Source organism: Ornithodoros turicata, chromosome 1 (genome assembly GCF_037126465.1).
Source record: "Ornithodoros turicata isolate Travis chromosome 1, ASM3712646v1, whole genome shotgun sequence".
NCBI lineage: Eukaryota > Metazoa > Arthropoda > Arachnida > Ixodida > Argasidae > Ornithodoros > Ornithodoros turicata.
In genome coordinates, this window is record NC_088201.1 from 46,907,854 (window position 1) to 46,930,319 (window position 22,466).

The window sequence follows — 22,466 nt, forward strand, 5'->3', positions numbered from 1 at the left end:
CCTCTGGTTTTCGCTTTTGCAACAACGTACCAACTAGCCCAGCAAACAACACTATTAAGTGTCGTTATTGCTTTGGTGTTTCTTTTTAATAAGTACTGGGTGCTAGGTTACAATTTTGCCATCATTTTCGAACTTTCTTTCCTTCCTTTCCTTTACTTCCTTTGAATATGAGTCATCCTTATAGGACTGCATTCCTTAGCGAATATTGACTTGTAAACCTGCTGTGTCAAAAGAATTTCGTGAAGCATCCAAAGGACAATAGCCATTAGTCGAAACATGCAGCAGAAACAACCACTTTATTGCAGCTCCGATAGAACGACTTACAATGCCGCGAAACCTAACTTGTAGCACCGCTTACAAGCAAGACGTATATCAGCCAAAGAGTATTAGGAGAGCGCCTAAAGCACATCTGCAAGAGTGTGCGCTCAGTATACGCTCACCGACGTCACCTCTATTTTATTGTTAGATTTGTCTACCGAAAATGTCGTAGCAAACTGGCACAGCAGACTTTGCGAACTCTCGCTGCATCACGAGAGTCAAGTTTGTTTGCTTCAGACTTTCACTGACGGAATATTCCGTAGCGACCATTGGGTTCAAAACCGCACCCTAAGGCTACCAATCATTCTGAATCGCGTGGACGATGACAGCAAACTTTCTCTCAAGATCATTCCCAACTGCCTGGCATTACATTTGTCACCTTTGTACAGAGTTAGGGATTAGCCCAGCCATGATATAGAGGATTCATACAAAACTTCATGCATATTGTGAGGCACCCACAAAATTACACTTACGTGCAGCGCGCGATGTGTCGCCCTTGAAGCCATCCGAGCACCTGGTGACCGGTTATGAAGCCGGCCGGATCCTGCCGCTATGTTTGTAGGTGAGGGCATACACACCGCACCCACAGCAATACCATTTTCTTATCGCGTGTATCTGGCAACGACCTTTATCACTTTCCCCGTTTCCCTCCCTTCGTCCCTTTCGTCCCTAGACGACCGAATCATTTCACGGGTAGGCCCTGTTTTTAACGGACCCAACGACGAAACGAACGACACCGACGTAACGACAACGTACGAAACTCGATGGCCCTCAGGTTCTATTTTTTAAGGAGACGGACCACATATACGGTTGTGTGAAAGCTGCCTAAGAGTGATTTCTGACATGATTGCTCCATAACGAGTATGAAAAAAATCTTCAGAAGGGATCGCGTAGCGTAGACTTACCCTCGAGTCTCTTGGCGACGTTGAGAGCTGTCAGCTTGAGCTCTGCGATGCACATGTCTCGGTATCTTTGTGAAAGCACTTTTGGGAAGTATTCCATGTGAGACATCAGTTCCGTGTCTTCTTCGCATGCCTCGCTATGAAGCACTGGGTTTAAACAGCTGTAGTACCTGCTCAGAGTTCTGTAATGCCACGAAACAAGCGTAATTAGCATCCAGTCGCTGTCAACGTTTCATCATTTACGCATTTCTTTCACTCTCGTTGAGGTGTGCCGGTAAAGAAAGAGTTGCGACATAAGGCCTCGGTGGCTCAGTTGGTAGCGTGTTCGCCTTCTGATCCCGAGATCGCGGGTTCGAACCTGGCCGAGGACGCCAGCAACTTGGTGGCAGGGTACAAGTTGCTCAGACACGCCGTCTTCCGCGAGGGACGTTAAATACGGGGCGCCGTGTGATGAGCTTTCATCGCACGTTAAAGAACCCTCAGGTGGCGTCGCTCATGATCTCAGTTGTCTCGCGACGTAAACACCCAATTATAAAAAGTTGCGACATAGGTGCGATAAATACGATCGACCTGAATGTGTTCTCATCGGGGTCATTGATATGCTTGCTGCTGCACGCTAAAAACGCACGGTACAACAGTTGTGCGCAGTGTCTGCACGCTCGCAATAATGAGCCTTAAACGGTTTGTGCTGCTGCCTTTGAGAAAGCGAACGTGAGCGGCCAGATGACGAGCGGACCACGTGGATGCTGCTTGGATGTTTTTCTCCTTTTTCACTTTATCGCTCTACTGAAACCAACCTATGAGGTCGCAGTCTTCACAAACCAAGAAGACCATATGGCCCCGATCTTGAACTCCGACATAACAGGCGTTATCGTTATATTTAAAGTTCGCGCGCTCCAAAGAGCTCGCGTAGGCTCGCCCAAGAGCGCGTTGCGAATCACATGTGAAGTGATCCATTGGGCGCGTTAACTTGGTGCTCCGGGAACGTTCCCTCTTTCAGGGGATCACATAGTAACACCTCCAAAGTGACTTCCGGTACACGTTCCCGGGTGCACCCTGCGCGCCGCTTGTCTCATGCTGGGGCGGTAGCACTTCTGGCCCGTGACTGGCCTAGCACTTCTTAGCGGTAGCAACACGGTAGCACTTCTGGCCTGCCTGCGAAGGTGATTAGGAGCTCCTCCTCCCCTCCTCGCTACTACAAAACAGGTGCGTTGAACTATCCTAACTCACCCTTGCCGTACCGAATTTACGAGCGTTTCAAAAGGAACGTTTGTCGTTCACTCCTTCCATTTGCGCGGATGGACTCGTACTGGAAATAACGGACGTCACAGAGTACTTGATTCGGCACCTCTGCCTTTTGTTTCTATTCGATATGCATATGTGTTAACCGGTCAACCCATCCCATTCTACCTTTCGTATGTAAATAGTTGCCGGAATGACTGTACTGATTGTAGATAGAGCTTGTACATACTGTAACTAGTGTGCCTGCTGTCGTCAATAAATTTTCCTATAACAAAAAATGACACGAGGAGGAAGCCCCGTGAAGGACGTATCAACATTAGGGAACGCCGCAAACATGCACGGACAAGTAAAGTTCATACATTTCATGAACCACATTAAAACTGCAAACACTGCTGCTGCGTTTGTGCTAGTTCATTCCGTTGCTGAGCGTTGTAGTAAGCCGTTTGCAATGCAAATCAATATGCGTTCTTGTGGTGTTTGTGGAACTCAACGTGTTTTCCTTCTGCGACGCTCACCTCACGTGCGGGCATGGGTTTGATACTGACTGTTAATATTACACAGCCCGTACCTGCAGATCTGGTGAGATTCTACTTCTTTCTCTTCTTCAACTTTCTTAATCTTCATCTGGAACTTCTTGGCACACTGGAACTGTGTGTCCCAAGCCTTGTCCCTGGTGCACAGGTCCAACTTCGCGCGGCTGCCTACTGGGGGTTCCTTATGTAACGACACTGTAAACAAATGGCCTCATGTCAAAGAATATGGAGCACTTCAGAAGAGTGGGAGCAAAATAAGGCATTAAAGGAGCAGTGAAATGACATTTAGGATTGCTCGACACCTGTCTATCAGGAGCGACCAAGCAAAACATTTTCGCTGAACGTTGTCACCTTGCGCAGTTCAATTCACGAAAAAAGATGAAGAACGAAATAGTCAGCCTTTGCGGAGAAGCGTGACCGTGGAGGCGCGGCCCTATCAGCTGCCATGACGTAAGGAGCACAGCGTGACGAAGAGGCAGCGTAGTCGACGGTCGGCGCCCCCGTATCGGCTACCCCTCGCGTCACGGAGGGGCACCAACGGCACTCACTCCCGTGTGGGCTCTCTGAAGCAGTCGACGGGTTTCTAGAGCGCTGTCTGGGCCAAGTACCTGTCCAGTGCACCAGGAGTCTCCTGTATTTTTTTATTTTTTTGTACACGAATGCTCGAGGTTTCACGTCCAACCCGTCAAAAAAAAAAAAAGTGATGGGTCCTTCACAGATCCCGTGAGCGTCCCAGGAGCATACGCTTATCGCGCGCCGTGCCACTAAGGGTCGATTCATACGATGCAACTTTTTGCTCCAAAAAGGTCCCTTTCATACGGCGAGCAACTCTGAATGCCGTAGTTGTCACTGAGCTCGCCAGATGGCGCGAAAAAACGTCATTGTCATCATTTTCGTCCAATCCCACTGCGACTTCCACTCGTTACGACTTCAGTCCGTTGCGAGTTCGATAATTTTGCGTAATTTCCACTGGTCAGTGATAATTTCATCGTCTCGCGTACTGCCGCTGCAATAACTGACACATGGAAATCTTCCTGATTGGTCGCGCTTGCAAGGCGGAGCCGTGTGATTGACAGGTTGCAGCTAGAGTTGCAGGAGAAATCGCTCGTGAAGCGATCGGCTGTGCAACTCCTGCAACTCGAGTTGCGCTACCAGAGCTTCGCGTTCACACGGTGCAACTTGGTGCCGCAACCTGGTTGCGCGCAACTAAAGTTGCATCGCGTGAATCGACCCTAAGTACCTACTGCCGACTTAGAAACATTATACAGTTTCTTTTATCCTTTATTGATTCAAAAGAAAGCTGTTAGAACAGCACTGATTCCATTTTTGCGGGTAGGTTGTGCGGCCCGGCGGACATCCGGTGGGAAAGAGCATGTAACTATATATACTGGACGTCTAATTAAATAAAATTAATTTTCCGGTGCATGACGGCCACCGATGTATAAGGCGCACCCCTGCAATTAACGAAAATTGAAAAAAAAGCTAGGTGTATAACGCACGCAATTTCCAGTTATTCACTTTTGAGCAGGAAATAGGAAGGAAGTATGTATCGCCCTCACTGCACACGGCAACAGAAGCACCCACGCCAAGTACAAGTATTGTTTATAACCCATTATTATTATTACCATTTGTTACTATTATAGTTTATTTACCTACAAGGTACCACCTCTATTTTAAAGTGCAGGTCTGTCACCCGAGTGCTCATCTAGAGAATATGAGGTCATCTAGGGTCCTTGACCGTCATCTGACTCATGCGTACTATGTCGCCCTCAATCAGGAGCAATGCCGCTGCAAAGGGAGACCGCTATCCATCCAGGACTTAAGAAGCCTATACTGTCCATTACTTGTCGGAGTTCTACCAACCTCACAACCTCCTAAGAGGTGCCGCATGGAACCCCGCGCGTGGCTGTTTCTAGACAAGTTGCCCCCGACTTCCCTCCTAAAAGTCGACCTTCCGGGAAAAACAAACAAACAAAAAAACTCCCATGTATAACGAACACCGGTAGATATCGCGTTATAAATTGAAAAAAGTGTCACGAAGACGCACTGCGCGACACTGTTTTAAATGTATAACGTGCGCGTTGTACACCGGACAATCATTATTTGTATCCATCCTCTTTCTTAAAAACCCTAAAACGAGCACGTACTTTCAGATAGAAATCATCAAACTTTGGTACGCAAATGAGGAGAAACCAGAACTAGGTACTTCTCGAGCGCAGAAACGACATCGCTTCGGCTTATCTGGGCTGGAAAGCGACCACGCGAGCTGATCTGGCCAACAGAACAGCGTTTACTCCATGAGCTCGGGGTGCGTTCCTCAACCTACTCCCGAGTTCGGTAGATCACGTGACACTGTTGTACCACCTGATCCCAGAGTTGCTAACCGGTCGAGTAAGTTCGGGAACACATGGTACGCTCTCATCGGTAAGCGTGAAGGCGAGCGGCTTTTTTTTCGGAGATGATGGGGGGGGGGGGGGGGGAACGTTATTGACCTCCCACAGAATGGCTACATCGTTTCTAAAAATCATATAACACGATAAAGCCAAAAACTAACCTCGCGATCCTTTTCCAGCACATTAGGAAGCTCGTAACGAAAAAAAAGGAACAATTCAACAGGACGCGAAATTTGCTTGGATGACTACAACATAACTGATGCGCATGGAATATAAAACACATATGCAAAACCACAAAATGCACGCCTGAGCCAGGAAAAAAATGCAAAGCTTACTTTGGCAACTGCGAAATGAATCTCGCTTTGTTTCAGTTTTGAAAATCAAGTCACAAAACGCGCATTGAAACAAATGTGCCAGCTTGCTTGCTTTCGAATGGTGTTATGATGGGCCATCCCACGACTTGGTGATCCTGTCCTGGAGGGATTGGTTGGAAAGCTATTCCCGGGACACGCTGGTACAGTTTCGTTTCGACGTTCCCCGAAAAAGAGGAGACGCGGCAGGAGTGACGTCACTACTCGGTGTTACCGATCCCTGCCGACCTAGGGAAGGTGGGTTAACAGAGTTAACTGGCTGCTTGACTCGATCTAGTCTTGCAACGCAGGTACCGACGTCATGGAATAACTCAATCCGGTTTTGAAACAACGCTTCCAATAGAACGCTGCTCCCGACTTGAGTAGGTACAAAACAGGTCCCCCCCCTTTCCCAACGCGAACACCCTTTCCCTCTTTTTGCGCTGGAGAAGTGCGTGGTTTCAGTTTCGGCTCACTTGCATAGCAAAAGTTGGATATTTATATCTCAAAGTATGTGCTCGTTTCAGGATATCTAAATGAGATAATGCGTTTAAATAATGGTTGGCTCCAGTTCTGCTATCTGGGATTTCTCCGAAACCATCTAATTAGTAAATTTAGTTTGAAATGCTAATTAGTCGTTCAGTAGTCGCATGCTCTTTCCCATAGGATGTCCGCCTGGCCGCATAGCCCACCTGTAAAATCCGCATCTAGGTACCTCTCATAGTTTCATTATAAAAATTCTGTAAAGGACAAAGAATACTAAAAAAACGCCCTGTATTTCGACAATAAATGCGTCTCTTCTGCTCACAGGGCAAGACATGGAACAAATACAGCTATAACATGCAGTAAGTGAGACTATCATATTCTTTTCTCTATCTGCCAAAGTTGTGCATTGTGAGGCATAGAAGTGTTCCTGCGAGCCAGGTGGCGCGAGTGAGCAGCAACGTCAGCGCCCCAAAACATGCAACGCGCGGTAGCTTAGCAAGCGACGGCGGCACTTTCAAATACATGGTCTCGAGTTGTTCGCACTTGGTAAGATGCATCGCTTTTTCTGTAGATTTCGTACAGGTTTTTTTAGCTTATGATGAAACTACCTACTGTCGGATCCTTGGCCGCTTGGGCCCGAAATGGCGCTGTGCAAACTGCTGCAACAGCCCTATTGCCAATGTGCTGGGTTCGAACAGTTTCACTCTTACCGTTTGCATGCTTGACGCAGTTTATGTTGTTGACCTTCATGTAATCTTGTACTGGTTCAAGGGCGCGTCTAACGTATTCTCTGTTGGGGCACCTTGTCATTCGTATCACCAGTGACATGCACAGCTTGTACTTGGAAATTATCCTGCAGTAAAAATGTCCTCAGTTTCTCCGTCTGAATAGGGGGAGAGCGAAGTACGGTGATACGTATCGCGCAATTATAACAGCATAATTTTTACTACACTCACACATTGTGTAGAATGCAAAGTGTCTAAAATACATAGATCCGTCCCATTTTCAGCAAATTAAGAGAGAGAACGATATTCTGAATGACGGTTGGCTCCGGACGGTGCTACGTTCTCAAGTTCTGTTTTAACAGTGTGGGCACACGAAAACAAAACAGTGATCGTCTTTCTGTGTGCGTGCCTATATACTCGGGCTTTTATTACACTCTAAAAACAGAACGCTCAGAATCAACTGTCTGTATTATCGACGCATTCTGGACCATTAAATTCATACCCAGATAGACATCATTTTTGGCACGAAAACTACTCTGGCAGGACAATTCGATTGACAAACATTCATTTCTGACTATATAGGTCTGAGAGGAATCCTAAATGGGGTAAACAGCGTCCTCATTCCTATAGCAGCTACGAATAGGGTAAGGTGGGGCAAGATGAGACACATTTTGGTCGACGCCGCCTGTCCCAGAGACGCGTTGCTCCATGCGCTTGAAACTTTACTCATAGTCATAGGTGGCTCTGCATGTCCGCTTTATTGCACTTGAGAATCACCCGGATCGGTGTTCGCATTGAAGAGAGAAAAAAAAAAGCGGTTACTTCTGCATGGATTGTAAAGACCCGCAAAAAAGCTGCGATTTTCTGCAGTCCTTTTTCTTGTCATCTGTGCAGCACCGTTTCGCAGGCTTAGTCTGCCAATGTAAGTCCACATCCTATTTCTATATTCATTCATCTAAATATATGCAAAATATGAGCACTCTTGGTTATCCGGTGGTTAACAGAAAAAATATTTCATCCGGTGGTATGCACGGGGCAATACGCGACAATTTAATGTAATTTAGAGACTGATAAGCCAACTATTAGGTGGCTTTATGCTTGTTCCTCAGAGATTTCTTGTTTGCATATTGCCTAGGATTTTCCACCAAATAGCACCGGGTTATGTGTGGTTTTATTGCACATCATGTGGGTGGTGGGCTCAAGAGGGTTGCGTAGGGGCCTACGGGCTTTACTTTATCTGCTTCGATTGCAAAAAACGAATCTGTATAGTTCATTAGTGTCCCATTTGGCCCCACGCGATGTCTCGTCTTGCCCCGAGGGTTGGGGCAAGATAAAACAATCTGCATTTTTGAATTTCTTGTTCTGTGCTTACTTTAGGCCAGCAAAAACCGTTCTGCATTTACAGGTCAGAAGCTCTAGACCCCTGAGAATGTGCCTATGGTTAGTTTTTTTTAACACGAAAAATAAAAATTTCATATTCAGTTGCAAATTTCTGTCTCATCTTGCCCCACCTTACCCTACTGACCGAGAGAAGAACAGCAACGTAACAGGAAATATCTGATACCGTCAACTTGCGCTTGACGCCACTAACTGGTCGCACGGGAGAGCCGTATTGTAAAATGGGTGAAATTCGATGACACCGCAGGTACCTCCAGTAGGTTCGCTTCACTGCAATGCAGATCGAGCGACAAAGCGACCTACCTCATGACAGCAATATCAAACATTAAACAATGACGGACGGCCATCAACATTCCAGAACTCTAATGTTCACTCAAAACTCAAAACCACAGCTGACACGAGTCACCTTACTAGCTCGTGAATGATCCTATATAAAATGCGCCTAGTAACACCAATGTCGTGTTCGAGTTCCCCCATACGAAAATATTTTTAAAAATACCTAAAATAACGCGCAACTGCAGTTTGTCACGACATCGATCAAGGAAGAAATATTGTAGCGTTTCTGAAGAAGACTAGCTCACTGTGGCGCGTCGATATGTAACACATGATATAGTAGACTTACGAACAAATGAAACTTTGATCCCCGTGGTTGTGCGGCATATTCAGTTTGAATGTCGACTCGCACAGGCCGGACTGGGATTGGAATGTTTCGTAGTCACATACTTCTAGAACGAGAAAACGGTAAAACAGAATTGTCATTCCACCCAAAAGGATAATTATCGCAGCCGAGAAACCCCTCTGACGTACAAAAAGAAAGGCGAACGCAAAGCCTGATTACCTGAAACAGAATTGGGCGAACTTTGAGTGCCGTATCCAAAGCATTTTTCTTAGTACTTCCGCGAAAACTATTTGTACTATGCGGAGTGTCGAAACAAACCGAAATGAACCGAATTAATATTGCTGCGCTGAGCTCGGAACGGAACCGTAAGTAATCGGTATTAAAGGGACTATGAAACGATTTTTTTCTTCGTTTCGTTCGAAAGAAGACATTTTTCTGAGTCTAGAACCGAAATTTTACTTTCGTCGCGCGAGCGGATTTCTCGGGAGCGAATTTAAACGGAGCGGCGAAGGGAGGACAGCTAGCGCCGCGCCGTAGCGAGCTGCCGAGCGGAGACACAACGGGCAACTTGACGCGACCACGGCCCGCTCAGCAACACGTCATCGTGACGTGTTGCCGAGCCTAGGAATCCCGCCAGGAGCATGCGCCGTAGGATCCCGCGTATGCGTTCATCGGGAGTGGAAATCTCCATGACAGCAGCTTTCGCGTGATCGGCAGATTTCGGCAGTGGCGGCAGCCACAGCGCGAGCTCGCGGCATTACTTGCCATTGTGCAACACCGGTGACGTAACGGGGAACCGAAGTGCGGTCCGTACAGTTGCACCATCGGCAGGGAAATATGCGCGGGAGAGGAGGAACGCGGAAGAGACATTTCCAGCGCGCGCTCCTCGCAGAGTGGAGCGATTTCGTCCGGAAAAATTTGTGGCATATTATTTTTGCTGCGGGAAGAACAGTTTCCATCGAAAAAAAGTATGGGGGTTCGGGAAATTTCATAGTCCCTTTAAGAAAGTACGGTTTCTGGTCCAAATAACTGTTCACAAACGCGAACAAAATACTCACAATACAGTTTTTTACGACTCGTTTACGATTACGTAGTTGCCTGTCATGGCAATAATCAATGCTTCAAAGACATCGAGAGTCACTAATGCCTCAACTGTGGGACGCTGCGCGGAGCGAAACAGAACGACGCCACAAGGCGCAATTGAATTTAGTTCGCTACTTGGCAACGGCTTCGTTAGATGAGTCCCTATTTCGTGATACTTGCCCTTCCCAGAATAAAAAAACACAGGAGATCTTTTCGTACAGCAGCATACAAGTGCTACGTATACATATGTCCACTCAGTCCTGTCCCCTATTTGGGGGGAGGGGGGGGAGGCCAAATCTGTTGAAGTGTCAACACAAGGCATTCGCACCTCCATACTAGAGACTGTCGCGCAGAAATTACGGCTATTTCTCATTTCATCATAGTACCTCGCAAGCTCCACAATGGCCTCAGTCCTAATAAGACTATCTGTATGTTTGGCTTTTGCTGAAATCGACAACGGGTGAGACCTACCATTGCTCTTGAACGCGTAGTGCAGTAGAGTGGAATGTGTCGGAGATGATGAGTTCAACTGCAGCCCATGGCTAGAAGCCAGCATGATTATGATGGGCAGGAGAATCATGTAGGACCTCATATCCAATCATGCACTGTGGGCCGCAGGGTTCTACGGCAGAAAGAGAGGGACGAATGTAAGTTCCACAGAAGAAGTCTTTATTTGCAACAGCAGAATTGCGTACAATGTAATGTAGACCATAACAACAAAATAAAGTTACATCAAGTGCTCTGAACATCAAATGAAGTTACAAGTACAATTCTAACACATAGAAATAACCTTTAAGAAAAGTACGACATGCAGCTTGGGGTAAGAGACTTGTTATTGCATTTTGTGCATAAGATATGGCTTAAGTTTTGTTTTGACGACAGTATAATTGGGTTCTTGCCTTATCGTTATAGGTAAGGTATTCCATTCCTTTCCACCGCAGTATACTCTAGGGTAAATTTGCCGTAGTTCGTACGTGGGACAGGGAGCTTGACCATCCATTCATCCCTTCGTAAGTTGCAGGTGGAGGAATAACGAGTAAATGAGACATTGAGTAAATGAGTATATTGAGTAACGTTATTGCCATGAATTATTTTGTGTACCAGTGAGCAAACATTGTACTTTATTAAGGTGAAAATGTCCATGACGGATAGCAAGTTAAATGCAAACGAGGTTGAGTTTCTCGGCGACATTTGCAGTAATATACGTAGCGCCCTTTTTTGCAATAGATATAGCGGGCGAGGTGTTGTTGTGTAGGTAAGACCATATACCGCCAATGCGTAGTTTAGGTGGGAGTGTACTAATGCATAAATGTTAAGTAGAGTGTGTATGGAAAAGAATCGTTGTGTTTTTGATAATGCGTACAGCCCAGAGCACATTTTGTTACGAATTGTAAGGATGTGGTTGTTCCAGTTTAAGTGTTCCTCTAGGATTACGCTTAAAAACTTCGTTAGCTGTACTCTTGGTAGCTGGCTTTGAGAGGGGCGAAACACAACGTAATTTGATTTCGCGAAGTTCGGAACAAGTTTGTTGCTCGAAAGCCGTTTTGTTAACGTATCAAGCACGTTGTTCGCTGGCTTAAACAGCTCGTCAGGTGTTTTGCTCTCTACGAAGATGCTCGTATCATCCGCGTAGACGACACAGCTTTCGTGCAGGCAGTTAGGCAAGTCATTAATAAAGGCCCAAATAATAATAAAATAGAGGCCCAAAATAAGAATAAAAAGAGGCCCAAAATCGAGCCCTGTGGCACACCGGTTTCGCAGACGCTGCGTTGTGACACGTGTTTTCCAATTGCTACGAACTGCTCTCTGTCAGTGAGATAGCTCTTAATTAGTTCAAAGGTAACCCCACGTATTCCGTACTTCTGCATTTTTAGCAGTCAGAGGTTATGATCGATCAGGTCGAACGCCTTGGACAAGTCAACAAAGATGCTCATAGTGAGCAGCTTCGAATCTATGTTGCGCTTGATTCTTTCCGTGACATTACTGAGAACCAATGTCGTGGACTTACCTTTTCTAAAGCCAAACTGGGATGTACTTAATATATTGTAGCTTTCAAAAAAACTTTCAAGCCTCCTCAACACAAGTCTTTCAATCACCTTACTCAGAGAAGACCACAGGTGTACGAATGCATGAAGCAGCGGCTTTACCACAGAATCCTTACTCGCGTTGGTTTCTGTACGCGCGTCGTTCTTCAAGTGGATTACTTATACCGAATTTTTGCATCTGCAATAGCAGAACGATCGGTACCTTTTGTTATGCCATGCACATATCTTAATGCAATGTTTCCAAATGACCGGAAATGCTCCAAGTGCTCTGCGAATTAGGCAGGTGTCTGCTCTTCGTTGCCATGTATCACTGTATATTTTATAGTACTGTTTACATACTACGTCATGCGACAGCACCATAGTGAAGAGTTCGTATGCAATGGAAATGAGCCATGTACGATCATGCCAGAGCAATGACTACAATTTGCAGTTACAGCGACTACGTTCCTAAATGTTACTGCAGAAACAAGCTCTTGCTGTTATGTGAGTGCTCATGTCGGTGTAAACAACACAGATCCACCACCGTCAAGTAAGAGTGATGCTGTGTCTCCTACCCAAGTGGAGGGGACACACCACAGTGATGGAGATCACCGTGTAATGCTCGGCAATCCATCCACCATAGCGCAAGACGTGGGCAACTCGACGGGGTGGGCTTCCCGCAAGGGTGTTTGGGGCCGTTACTGTGTCGGTGATGCGCCCAAGACGCGATTGACAGTTCTGTTGTAGAGAGGACTTACCTGGTGGAAATACGGCGACGTGTTCGAGGTGTTTCGGGCGTGATGGATCGTTACTTTTCACATTGCCATTCCTCCAGAGAAGTAAGAGTATTCGCTTCGAAGATACTCGAGAGCGCGCGGCTCCTTGCACGTGGCCGTACAGCGGCTTCGCAACTGGATTTACCTCCGCTAGTGACGATGGCAATGGCACCTTGAGCTGCTCCGTTCCAACCAACGTAAATACCAAAAAAAAAAAAAAAGGCTGGCACATATGATGCAAGTTACAGTGGCATCAAATCAACGACAGCGACAGACGTGTTTATTTGAGCTCGCCTGTCGCTACGTGCATGGTTCGCCTTGTCGGTTGTGGTCCGCAGCAAGATCTCCTTCCGTACGTACACTTCTTAGGACGTCCCATAATGTCACTATTCGCCTCCGCACACGCACGCAATACCGTCTCCACTGCTGCTGCGGGCAACAAGAAACCGGCACGCACGTACGCAACTCTTCACAAGCCCCGACGTGTGAAGCGGAAACCCCCGCTGTACTGTTCCTCCGAGGCACGTGACACCAACGTCACAGCCAATGTGACACTCCAAAATGACAAAGCTGCATCTCTCGCCTTTTTTTCGTTTCTTCGCTTTAGCTCGCGCCAAGAAAGAGAAGGGTTTTCGGTGATGCGACGTACGGACAGGATCTTCACGAAATTGAGCCCTTAACAGTTGTGGCTGTAAAACAAGCAAAGCGGTGCACCCGTTAGGTCAATCGTTGAGAGATGTGAGAGCATTACAATGATTCGCACAAGATCATTGGAAAGTGGGATGTAAAGTAACGATGTCACTCTGTCTAACATTTCTTTCAATTTTGTTTACTGTTCTCACTACTATCGTGTCTGCGTAGTGATTCCACATTTGCGGGTTGAACCTAGATACAGAAAACCTCCTTATTATATATTTTCACTCCTTCGACACGTAGACATTTATTGGGAATTCGTGTGGTCATTTCGTGGCTACTTTGCCAGATCACGCCTGTTCTCGTCAGTTTTGCCAGATCTCGCACGTTCGCGTTTGCCAGCAGCACATTTTTCGACCGGCCTCGATAGGACCAGGCATCGGGTTGCCCAACTATATCCGGTGTCATCACATCCGCACTGCGAGGATGGCGAGGGCCCGCATTGGCCCGCACGTCGAAGTTCACGTGGGTTAGCAGACGACGAAACCCAAAGACGAGCGACCGCGATGCCCCTAGCGTGACCCCGCTAGATTCCTGGCATTCATGTTCGGGTGGCAAAGGCCACGTGATCTTGCGCGGGCGCCAACCAATCAATTTCCGAGCGCTAGGCCGTTTTGCCATGAAATAACCACCTGAATTCGCCAATATGGTGGGGGTGGTGCTGCTGAAAGAGCTCGCCGTTGTCGGCCTCATGGGTAACGAATTATCCAACAGAATCGCGATGTCGTCTGCTTCAGCCAATCGCTGTCTATTTCAAGCATAGGTCCTTCGTGGCTCTGTGGCTACCAGTCGTGACGTTGCCCACCTCTTGAGCCCTTGAGCCTCGGCCCACCTCTGTGAGGCCGACAACGGCGAGCCCTTTCACCATCACCACCACCACCATCGCGCCGCCCATACGGCTGAATGCACCTGGTTTCCATAGCTATACGGCCGCAGAAAGCACGTCGTGATTGGCGGACTCTTAATGATTACGTCACATCGTTCAAGCGTTCGAACCTTCTTTGTTAGGTGGCGTTTGTTAAACCCAGCCGGGGGCGCCAGCAACGTCTCAGCATGTGGTTCATTAGACGCGCTATCCTTCGCAAGAGAGGTGAAATACCAAGTGTCCAGCTGAGTCTGTGTCTACCAAAACAGCGCTGCAGCAGGTGCAGAGCGCGCTGTTATGGGCAGCACTTGCTGGTTTAGTAGACGGATTTCCGGCTTCGTTAAGATGGCGGGTGTGCTGCAGACGACGCATAGGCCATTGTTTCACTTTTTAGTTTCTGAAGTCGTGGATGAAGATGAACAGCTTTGCCTTGATGGTGTGGTTTACGCAGTCATTATAAAACAGACGACTGAGCAAGAAGCTGAGGATCTGTATGCACATCGCTAGCTTTGTTCTGGACATCGAATTCAAGGGTGATTCAGAATGCCCCGCACAGCGTTTGAAGCAAGCATGCGTGTCGCGAAGAACTGGGGGCATGTGTTCACAACAGAACCGTAGCGACGGGGGTGTGAAAGGGGCAGCCGCCCCGCCCGTGCGCCCACACCAGAGAGGGCGCCGAACGGCAGGCCCTGGCTGGTTAGTTGGACAGTATAAAGCGGGAATGAGAAGAATTTGAATTTACGATCTCGGCAGTGCAAATAAGCGTTTTCTTTTCTTTGTTTACAGAGCTTCTGGCGGCAACGGGAGGGGGGGGGATCTTCAGATTTGCCCTGCCCCGGGCGCAAACTGGCCTCGCGACGGTTACGGTTCAGAATCATAGGATACCTTCGTTGAAGGCGTAGTGGCGATATAAAAAGCGCTCTTGACTTTAGTATAATCTCTTACAGCAGGTCATGGCAGCAGGGCGCAAAACGTACCCTGTGGAGCCAGAGCTCTGCATCTTGCTCACTATATGGACACGTGCAGGAAAAGAACCATTCCGCACAGTTGCCGACAGGTTTGGCGTGAGCTTAGGGCTCTCCCACCACTTATACGAGAAATACGTGCAGATACTCGTAGAAATGGCTCCAGAATTCATAATTTGGCCAACACACGAAGAGATGAAAGATAACTGAGTACTTACAGTGGTGCATTGAGTACGACTGCAAATATTTTTTGCAAAATGCAGAAGCTGCTGCGCTGTTTGAAGAAGACAAACGTTTCCCTGGAATTCTATCGGATGCGTTGATGGGTGCCACATACCAATAAAGGAGCCGAAACAAAATAAAGATGCATAGTACAACCGGAAAAAGGTTCCCCTTAATAGCTCTGCAAGGTAAAACCTATTTTCAAAGCCATGCATACAAGGAGTGAATCAGAAAGTGATACATGTATAACTGCGTATTCAGAAAGGTACTTTGGGAGACAATCAGTGTAAATTTGATGTGTCCAAAGATTTCTTTGTCCTCATTGTTTTGCCCATGAGATGTGCAGACTTGAATGGCCTACAGGCAAGGTGAACATGGAAACTAAATTTGGAGGCGGAATCCCAAATACAAATTAAAGCGGCATGCACTATGCTAGTGCACTAGCTTCACTTGACTGCCCCTCTTTTCAGGAACTTGTGAGGACAACACCCTGTCATTCATCGATATATGTGTCGGTGAAAATTTCTTTGTAAGGAGGCCATCACTGCAGCAAGTACATAATAAAGGTAGACGGCATCATAGCAGTGAAGCTGACCTGGACATCGAAGACACAGTGTTCACAGAGGAGGAATACACCGAGCCTGCCATGTCCAGTGCATCTCACAAGCGTGACTGGATTGCGTCAAACTGTTAAGTATTATTCTCGTTATGCATACGTCATCAGGGTTTGAGCGCAGAGCATTACGAATGTCCCGTAAGATTGCACTGCGTTCTTGCAAAGCTTTCACAACGTCTTTGCCATACATATTGAATTCAATTAACAGTTCTTCGGACTGTTGATGCAGTGGTCTTCTCTTTCGTCTTCCTCCCCTTTGTGGTGTCCCCTCTGTGTCAGGAGAGGGTGCCATGTCACATGGCGTGATGTTTCATTATCGGGAGGCTGCTACACGGACGGATCGAAGACTAATGCTGGTGTATCTTGTCCCATGGTAACTGGGACAGTCACAATAGCTCACCGTTTACACAAAGTCATATCGATATTCAGTGGAGAGGTTTATGCGATCATCATAACACTCAACTACATTTCACAACGTTGCATTGTGTCATCAGTCATTTATACAGATTCCCTGAGCTCTCTGCAGGCAATATGTTCAGTCCAAAAAACAAAAAAAAATCTTGTGCAGCGAGCACGACGTCTAGCTAATACAATAACTAACAGGGGCTATCGTTTAACCCTTTGCTGGGTGCCAAGCCACGTGGGCATACAGGGTAACGAAAATGTGGATCGTGCAGCTGCACCTGCACTTTCAGCTGACATAACAGTCTTTGATGTCCCTGTTCAAGACCTCAGGTTATTTTTGATGAATGCTATCAACATGAAATGGTGGCAATTTTGGAGCACACAAGAGCAGAATAAGCTGCACCTGGTGAAGCCTCAAACAGGAAATCGCTCACAGTCTTGAAAACAGGTTACACGATATCTTAACTTGCAGGTTAAGGGTCGGACACACATACATGACTCACGGGTTTTTGCTACATGGGGAAGACCCACCTGAGTGCGTGCGCTGCAGAGAGCCCCTTTCTGTCCAACACATTCTAATTACATGCACATTACATGAAAGTTATCGTCAGCGTCATTTCACTGAATTTTATCGTTACTCTTTACCTCTTCATCCAGCTCTTTTGCTGGGTGATGAGGCTACTGTTCCTTTTACTGGAGTACAGAATTTTTTAAAGAACATTGGATATCTTAACAAACTGTGAATTTACAGTGAGCTCTTTTCGTAGCCTTTCATGTTTTTTTAAGCCACCACTAGCCAAGTTGTTTTAATATGAGCATTTCAAATTTTAACTAGGTTCATCACATTACCTTGTTGTTGGGCGCATTATAGCCCTAGTAGCTTTTGCGCCAAAAAAACCAAATCATAATCATCATCTCAGGAGGCTGCGATAGCTCTGGTGCTGTGACGTAAAGATCTTCATTCACACCAATGAACATACTCTACATGACGTTCTTCTTACAGTGACTGTTGTTATCGACTCACGGGCCTCCAGATACCATCGGGGCAGTGGTTGAATACTGAGCACCAGTCATCAGGAGCGGCACAGGCTGTATCTTGGGGTACCCCTGGAGGAGCTCCGAGAAAAAGTCGTAACACTGCCACATTTTTTGTGCCCTCGGCCGGTTTTTGCCTCTTTGTCATTGGTATTCTTGGATGTGTCCGATAAATTCCTGTACTTTCTGGAGCAAGCGTCACTTCACACTACAAAGAAAACAGTTATGTAGATTGTGGTTCCCATGACATGCAAGAATAAACAGCGGTACAAGCAGAGGTAATAATACCATAGGGATTCATCCCCGAGTACAGTCGGAGCAACCGTAGCGAATTTCGGGGAATGTTAATTGAACAGAACGGCTCGGGTAAATAAATACATGCTGTTGCTATTGTGGCCTTCGCTACGTTGAACGTTCATGGATGGAATGGTGCAGTTACCGAGCTGTTCCAGAATCATGCAACAGACCTCCAGAAGCCATCTCTGGTACCCGGAGGAGGCTGCAGACCGCAATTCAGGAACTGCTGGTGTAGACGATCCCTCATTTGCGCAACTCACCTTCATAGCCCGCTCTTCCTCATTTCCCTACTTATCTCCTCCCAGATTTCCTTCTTCTGTCTAGGCGGTGCGTTTATGTACTGCTGGTGGCGGAGTCTATAAAGCTCCAAAACCAGTAGTGTGTCCCCCGCCGTCCAAGTGAAATCTGTGAAATAAGCAGGCCATGACCTGATACAAGGGCACACGAGCTGTGTTTATACTACTCCTATTTACTAACTGTCCTTCAATAGGCATCTGACACACAGTGTGTTGGAAGGATGCTGCATTAAAATCAGTGCGTCGATGGAAAGAGCGTCGTCCTATGCATGTTATAATTAGTTTGTATTCAGAATGGCGGTAAATTTAACATGGCACGACCATTTCATCCGTTTCCTTATCTGTCTCCGCGGGGTCGTCGTCTTCTGCACGAACCCGGGAAGCTTCACTTTCTGCACCAGTGAATTCGAATGATTGCTGGGAAATGCGCTTTTCAAAGGAGCTTACGTATACTAGGGATCGCAGTAGCCGCGTTACCAGCAGCGGTTCCTTTGCGCGAACGCCGGATGAATTCTTGCAAATATGTATCGTCTGAAAATAAAGAAGGCATTGTGCTGCAGCTCGTGTAGCTTTATTCAGACAACGCAGTGTGGGGTCAACAACGCAAGACACACAACTGGAGCACAAGTACAATGAGCACGGCTTTGGTTTCCACACGTGGCGCATTCAGATAGCTAGTTAGACTGCGCCTGACAAATTCATTTTCTTCCCCCGGCGATTCCAGTACGTTCCCGCAATATTATCGAAACGCTTCTAACTCATGTCGTCCAAACATCAGTGTAGTGCAACTGCACAGTTTTGTGGCACGCTAGCAAAGAAGCACAAACCCACAGAAAAAAAAAATATTTCATACATACCACATTGGAGTCTTTTTACTGCCTTTGTCGATACCAGTGCATTGATCAGCAATCCCTCTGGTGTACGTAGAGAAATTGTAAACATCTCTGCGGTCGAGGTGCACACCATTCTCAAAGTACACGCTGCAAACGAGAAGCGTCCTCTCCTACTATGACGTCACTCAGCAGGACAGCAGCGCGCTCACCAGCTCTCGACCTGCTGCCCGCGCTGCTCACCGGGAGGAGCGGCGCTGTCGCAGAAAGTTGTTAGCCCAGCGCGCTGCAATAGTAGACAGAAATTAGCCATTCGCTGGCAGGGCTGGCAGCAGTGCTGCTCTAGTATAGACACAACCCAGCTGAGCGAAGCACGGAACGATCACTGTGGTGTCGCTTATGATCATATAGCTGCCTCGCGGCACAAAGCCACGTAGTGTTGGGGTGTCTGAATTCTAGTTCCCTCTGTGAGCTACAGAGGGAGCTACTATTCAAGCAACTTAGGTTGCGTATTTTTCTTGTTTTTCCCCGAATTATTCTTTCGCTTGCTTAGCGCTTGCTTAGCGATATACTTAGCGCTTCTCTGCTATGTCATGAACATTGACATACCTGTCCGCGCATATGGTAGACAGGTAACTTCATAAGGTTGTCTGTAACGGCGCCGCTGGGGCGTAATGGGGGCGGTTCGCTCCTACCCAGTGTCTTATGTCTCCTATGTCTCCTCCTGAACAAACTTGTTCCTCGCAAGCTCGGTTTCGTGTTGTTACATGCAACACAGGCAAAACTTCGGAAGTTACATATTGTCGGCAGTCGTCTTTCGCAAGTCACGTTTTTTGTTTTGCACCACCGTGTATTGCACCTACTTCTCACGTGGCTGTTTTTTCAAGGCCCCAGAAAACGCTTGCGAACTTTGAAAAGAAATTCCAGGTGACTCGAGGCGACTTCTACAGCTTAAGTCAACTTCCACGTCCTTCATCGAGCCGGGATGAATAAGGAAAGCGCACTTCTAGATAACAGGTGTGTGCAAATTTGCCATCAGGATGGGCCAAATTTGCCGTCAGGCGGAGGGTAGCCTTCAGCTGGCTTGATTTGGGACAGGCTAACTTTCCTCATCAGTGTACATTTGGGTAGGGGAAGTCTCCTATATCACAGCTACTACCACACATTCCACGCCAGTGCTGAAGATGTGAGGAAACAAATCGGATTTAAATCAAATCCGTGGTTTGCAGAAGGAATACAGAAGAAGCTAAATCAAATCCAAATCAAGTCTGTTACTTAAATTTATTCGGGTAAATCTAATAACTTTAAATCCGGATTTATTTCCAGGACGCCAAATAAAAGCCCCTTTTAAAGGTACTGTAAAGCAGCACCGATCAAATGCCATTTAGTGTGGCTATTCGATAGTCCAAGCCACCAGGACAAAAACTGCGCAAGTTTCATTCCAATCGACGGTGCAATTAATTAGAAAATTACAATTAAAGATTGCGGGCAACACTGTACTAGGTAGTCGAAATGATTCCGTACTCCTGCCACATACGGCGGTAACCACATTGCATGCGTATAACACTGGGCCCGACATAACAATCCACCACAATCCACCATAAAATCCGTCCCTGCAATTCACACAACGATCCACATCTGAGGATAAACGGATAAGCGAACTGAAATGAAATGCTGAGCCTTTGAAAAAAATGTGTCAGACGTTCAAGAAGCCAGACAGCGTCGGGACTTGTTTGTTCACAGAGGTTCACAGAGAGAGTTTGTTCGTTCGAAAGAGGCCGCGAACAGAAGGAGCGCGCAGGCGCAGTAGAGAAGTAGGGAGATCCTCCATCGAACAGCGGCCAGCGCTGGGTTACTTCGCAAAAAACACTGTTAACAGGGGTTTCAGAATGCATAGGTAAACAGGGAAACTAATAATATGGTTACTAAAATAACGAAGTTCCGATGTAATAGTGTGTAATACCAATTTTCAGTGTTGCCCGCTGTACAGGGGGTTGTTTGACACCAGGCGTCGCACCGCTCGACTACGCCGCATTTTTCATGGCAAATTAAAAATATTTATAGCGCGTTGTCGGTCGTATGGTTCCGCATATGGCATTTAGAAGCAACGAAGTCTCTAGTCACATCACCGGCATATCATGCTTGTCTACTGCTTTACAGTACCTTTAAATCCGGATTTTTCAAATCCATCACAAATCCGGAAAAGGAACTAACGCTGCTGAACAGCTGTGGAATGGTTTCAGAATCGACCACAGGTTTCGAAACTCGGGATTTTTACACAGAATACCGAATTCTCAATAGTTGCGTAACTAAGTAACGTGCGAAACATGGAAGATATCTACTTCAGTGAAGCTCCATGGGCGTATACTGCGGCAAAAAGAAATGAGAACTTGATTGCAGGACGAATATTCTGCTGCACGAAACGTCGTGCTTATTACTTCATTGTCGCTGGTCTTGGTACGGTACACATGCCACATGATACATTTCTTACTGTGCAGTATGTATGAACGAGTGCGTGAAAGAACGAGATGGGAGAGCAGCATAATGATACAGCACTGCAAAAATTGGTGAGGGCCTAGCGCTTTTTCGTGCATGAATTATAGGTCGTAAATTGACGTAAGCAGCGTGGAAAACCGTCGTTGCAGTGTTCGGGCAGTGGCATACCTGCCGAATATTGAAGCGTATTAGATTTACTGTCAGCATTGCATTACAAAGTATAGCAGAGGCAGCCCGAGCCGGAGCAAGCGTTGCGCCACGGCCGCGCTAGCATGCGCATCACTCGTGCATATAGGCTGAATTTAATGGCTGAAGTTATGTAAATCCGAATCCAAATCTGAGAAAAAATGGGACTCAATCGGAATCCCCGAGCAAAAATGATTCAACTTTGTGGATCTAAATCAAGTCCAAGATTTCAAACTCCGTTCCACAACAGTTCCACACACACATTTCACTACAGTTTCAAGGAACGTCTCGCACAGAAGGCAGCACGTGAATATACTGCATCTGTACTGAGAGATGAAGTATTTATTCGTAAAACGCTTGTACAGCTCCGGTCAACCTTAGTAATAACACTGAAAAAAAATTCTCACATTTCCCAGGCTATAACAGCCACCCTTGGGGCACTGGGGAAACGTTAACTGAACAAAATCATTGCGTTAACAGAATGCTTTTGTTCAATACACCTCAGTTTGTAAACAAATGACATCATAGTGGTCGACAGCCCCACCAATTTGGTAGAGTTGAACTACGCTCGAATCTAGGGGGCGAACAAGGTTGTGCCCAAAAGCCACGGTCTTGAGGGATTACGATAGTCCCTGAAGGGGACTGTCCTACTTTTCTTTCAATAGGTAGCTGCGAAGAAAGCCCATTCGTTGAACCCAGCCCTCCGCTTCG

General features: G+C 46.7%; 1 protein-coding gene across 1 annotated transcript in view; it reads right to left on the reverse strand.

The window, feature by feature from the left end:
• The window catches only part of LOC135398650 (uncharacterized), a 56,141-nt gene extending 43,152 nt beyond the window's left edge, over positions 1-12,989 (reverse strand). The window contains exons 1-6 of the mRNA XM_064630038.1: positions 12,832-12,989; positions 10,521-10,671; positions 8,970-9,072; positions 6,935-7,077; positions 3,031-3,190; positions 1,224-1,402 (exon numbers count right to left, since the gene is read on the reverse strand). Of these exons, the coding sequence (XP_064486108.1) occupies positions 1,224-1,402; positions 3,031-3,190; positions 6,935-7,077; positions 8,970-9,072; positions 10,521-10,641 (706 nt within the window). The 5' untranslated portion in view covers positions 10,642-10,671; positions 12,832-12,989. The remainder of the gene's footprint in view (positions 1-1,223; positions 1,403-3,030; positions 3,191-6,934; positions 7,078-8,969; positions 9,073-10,520; positions 10,672-12,831) is intronic.
• Positions 12,990-22,466: the final 9,477 nt, after the last annotated feature.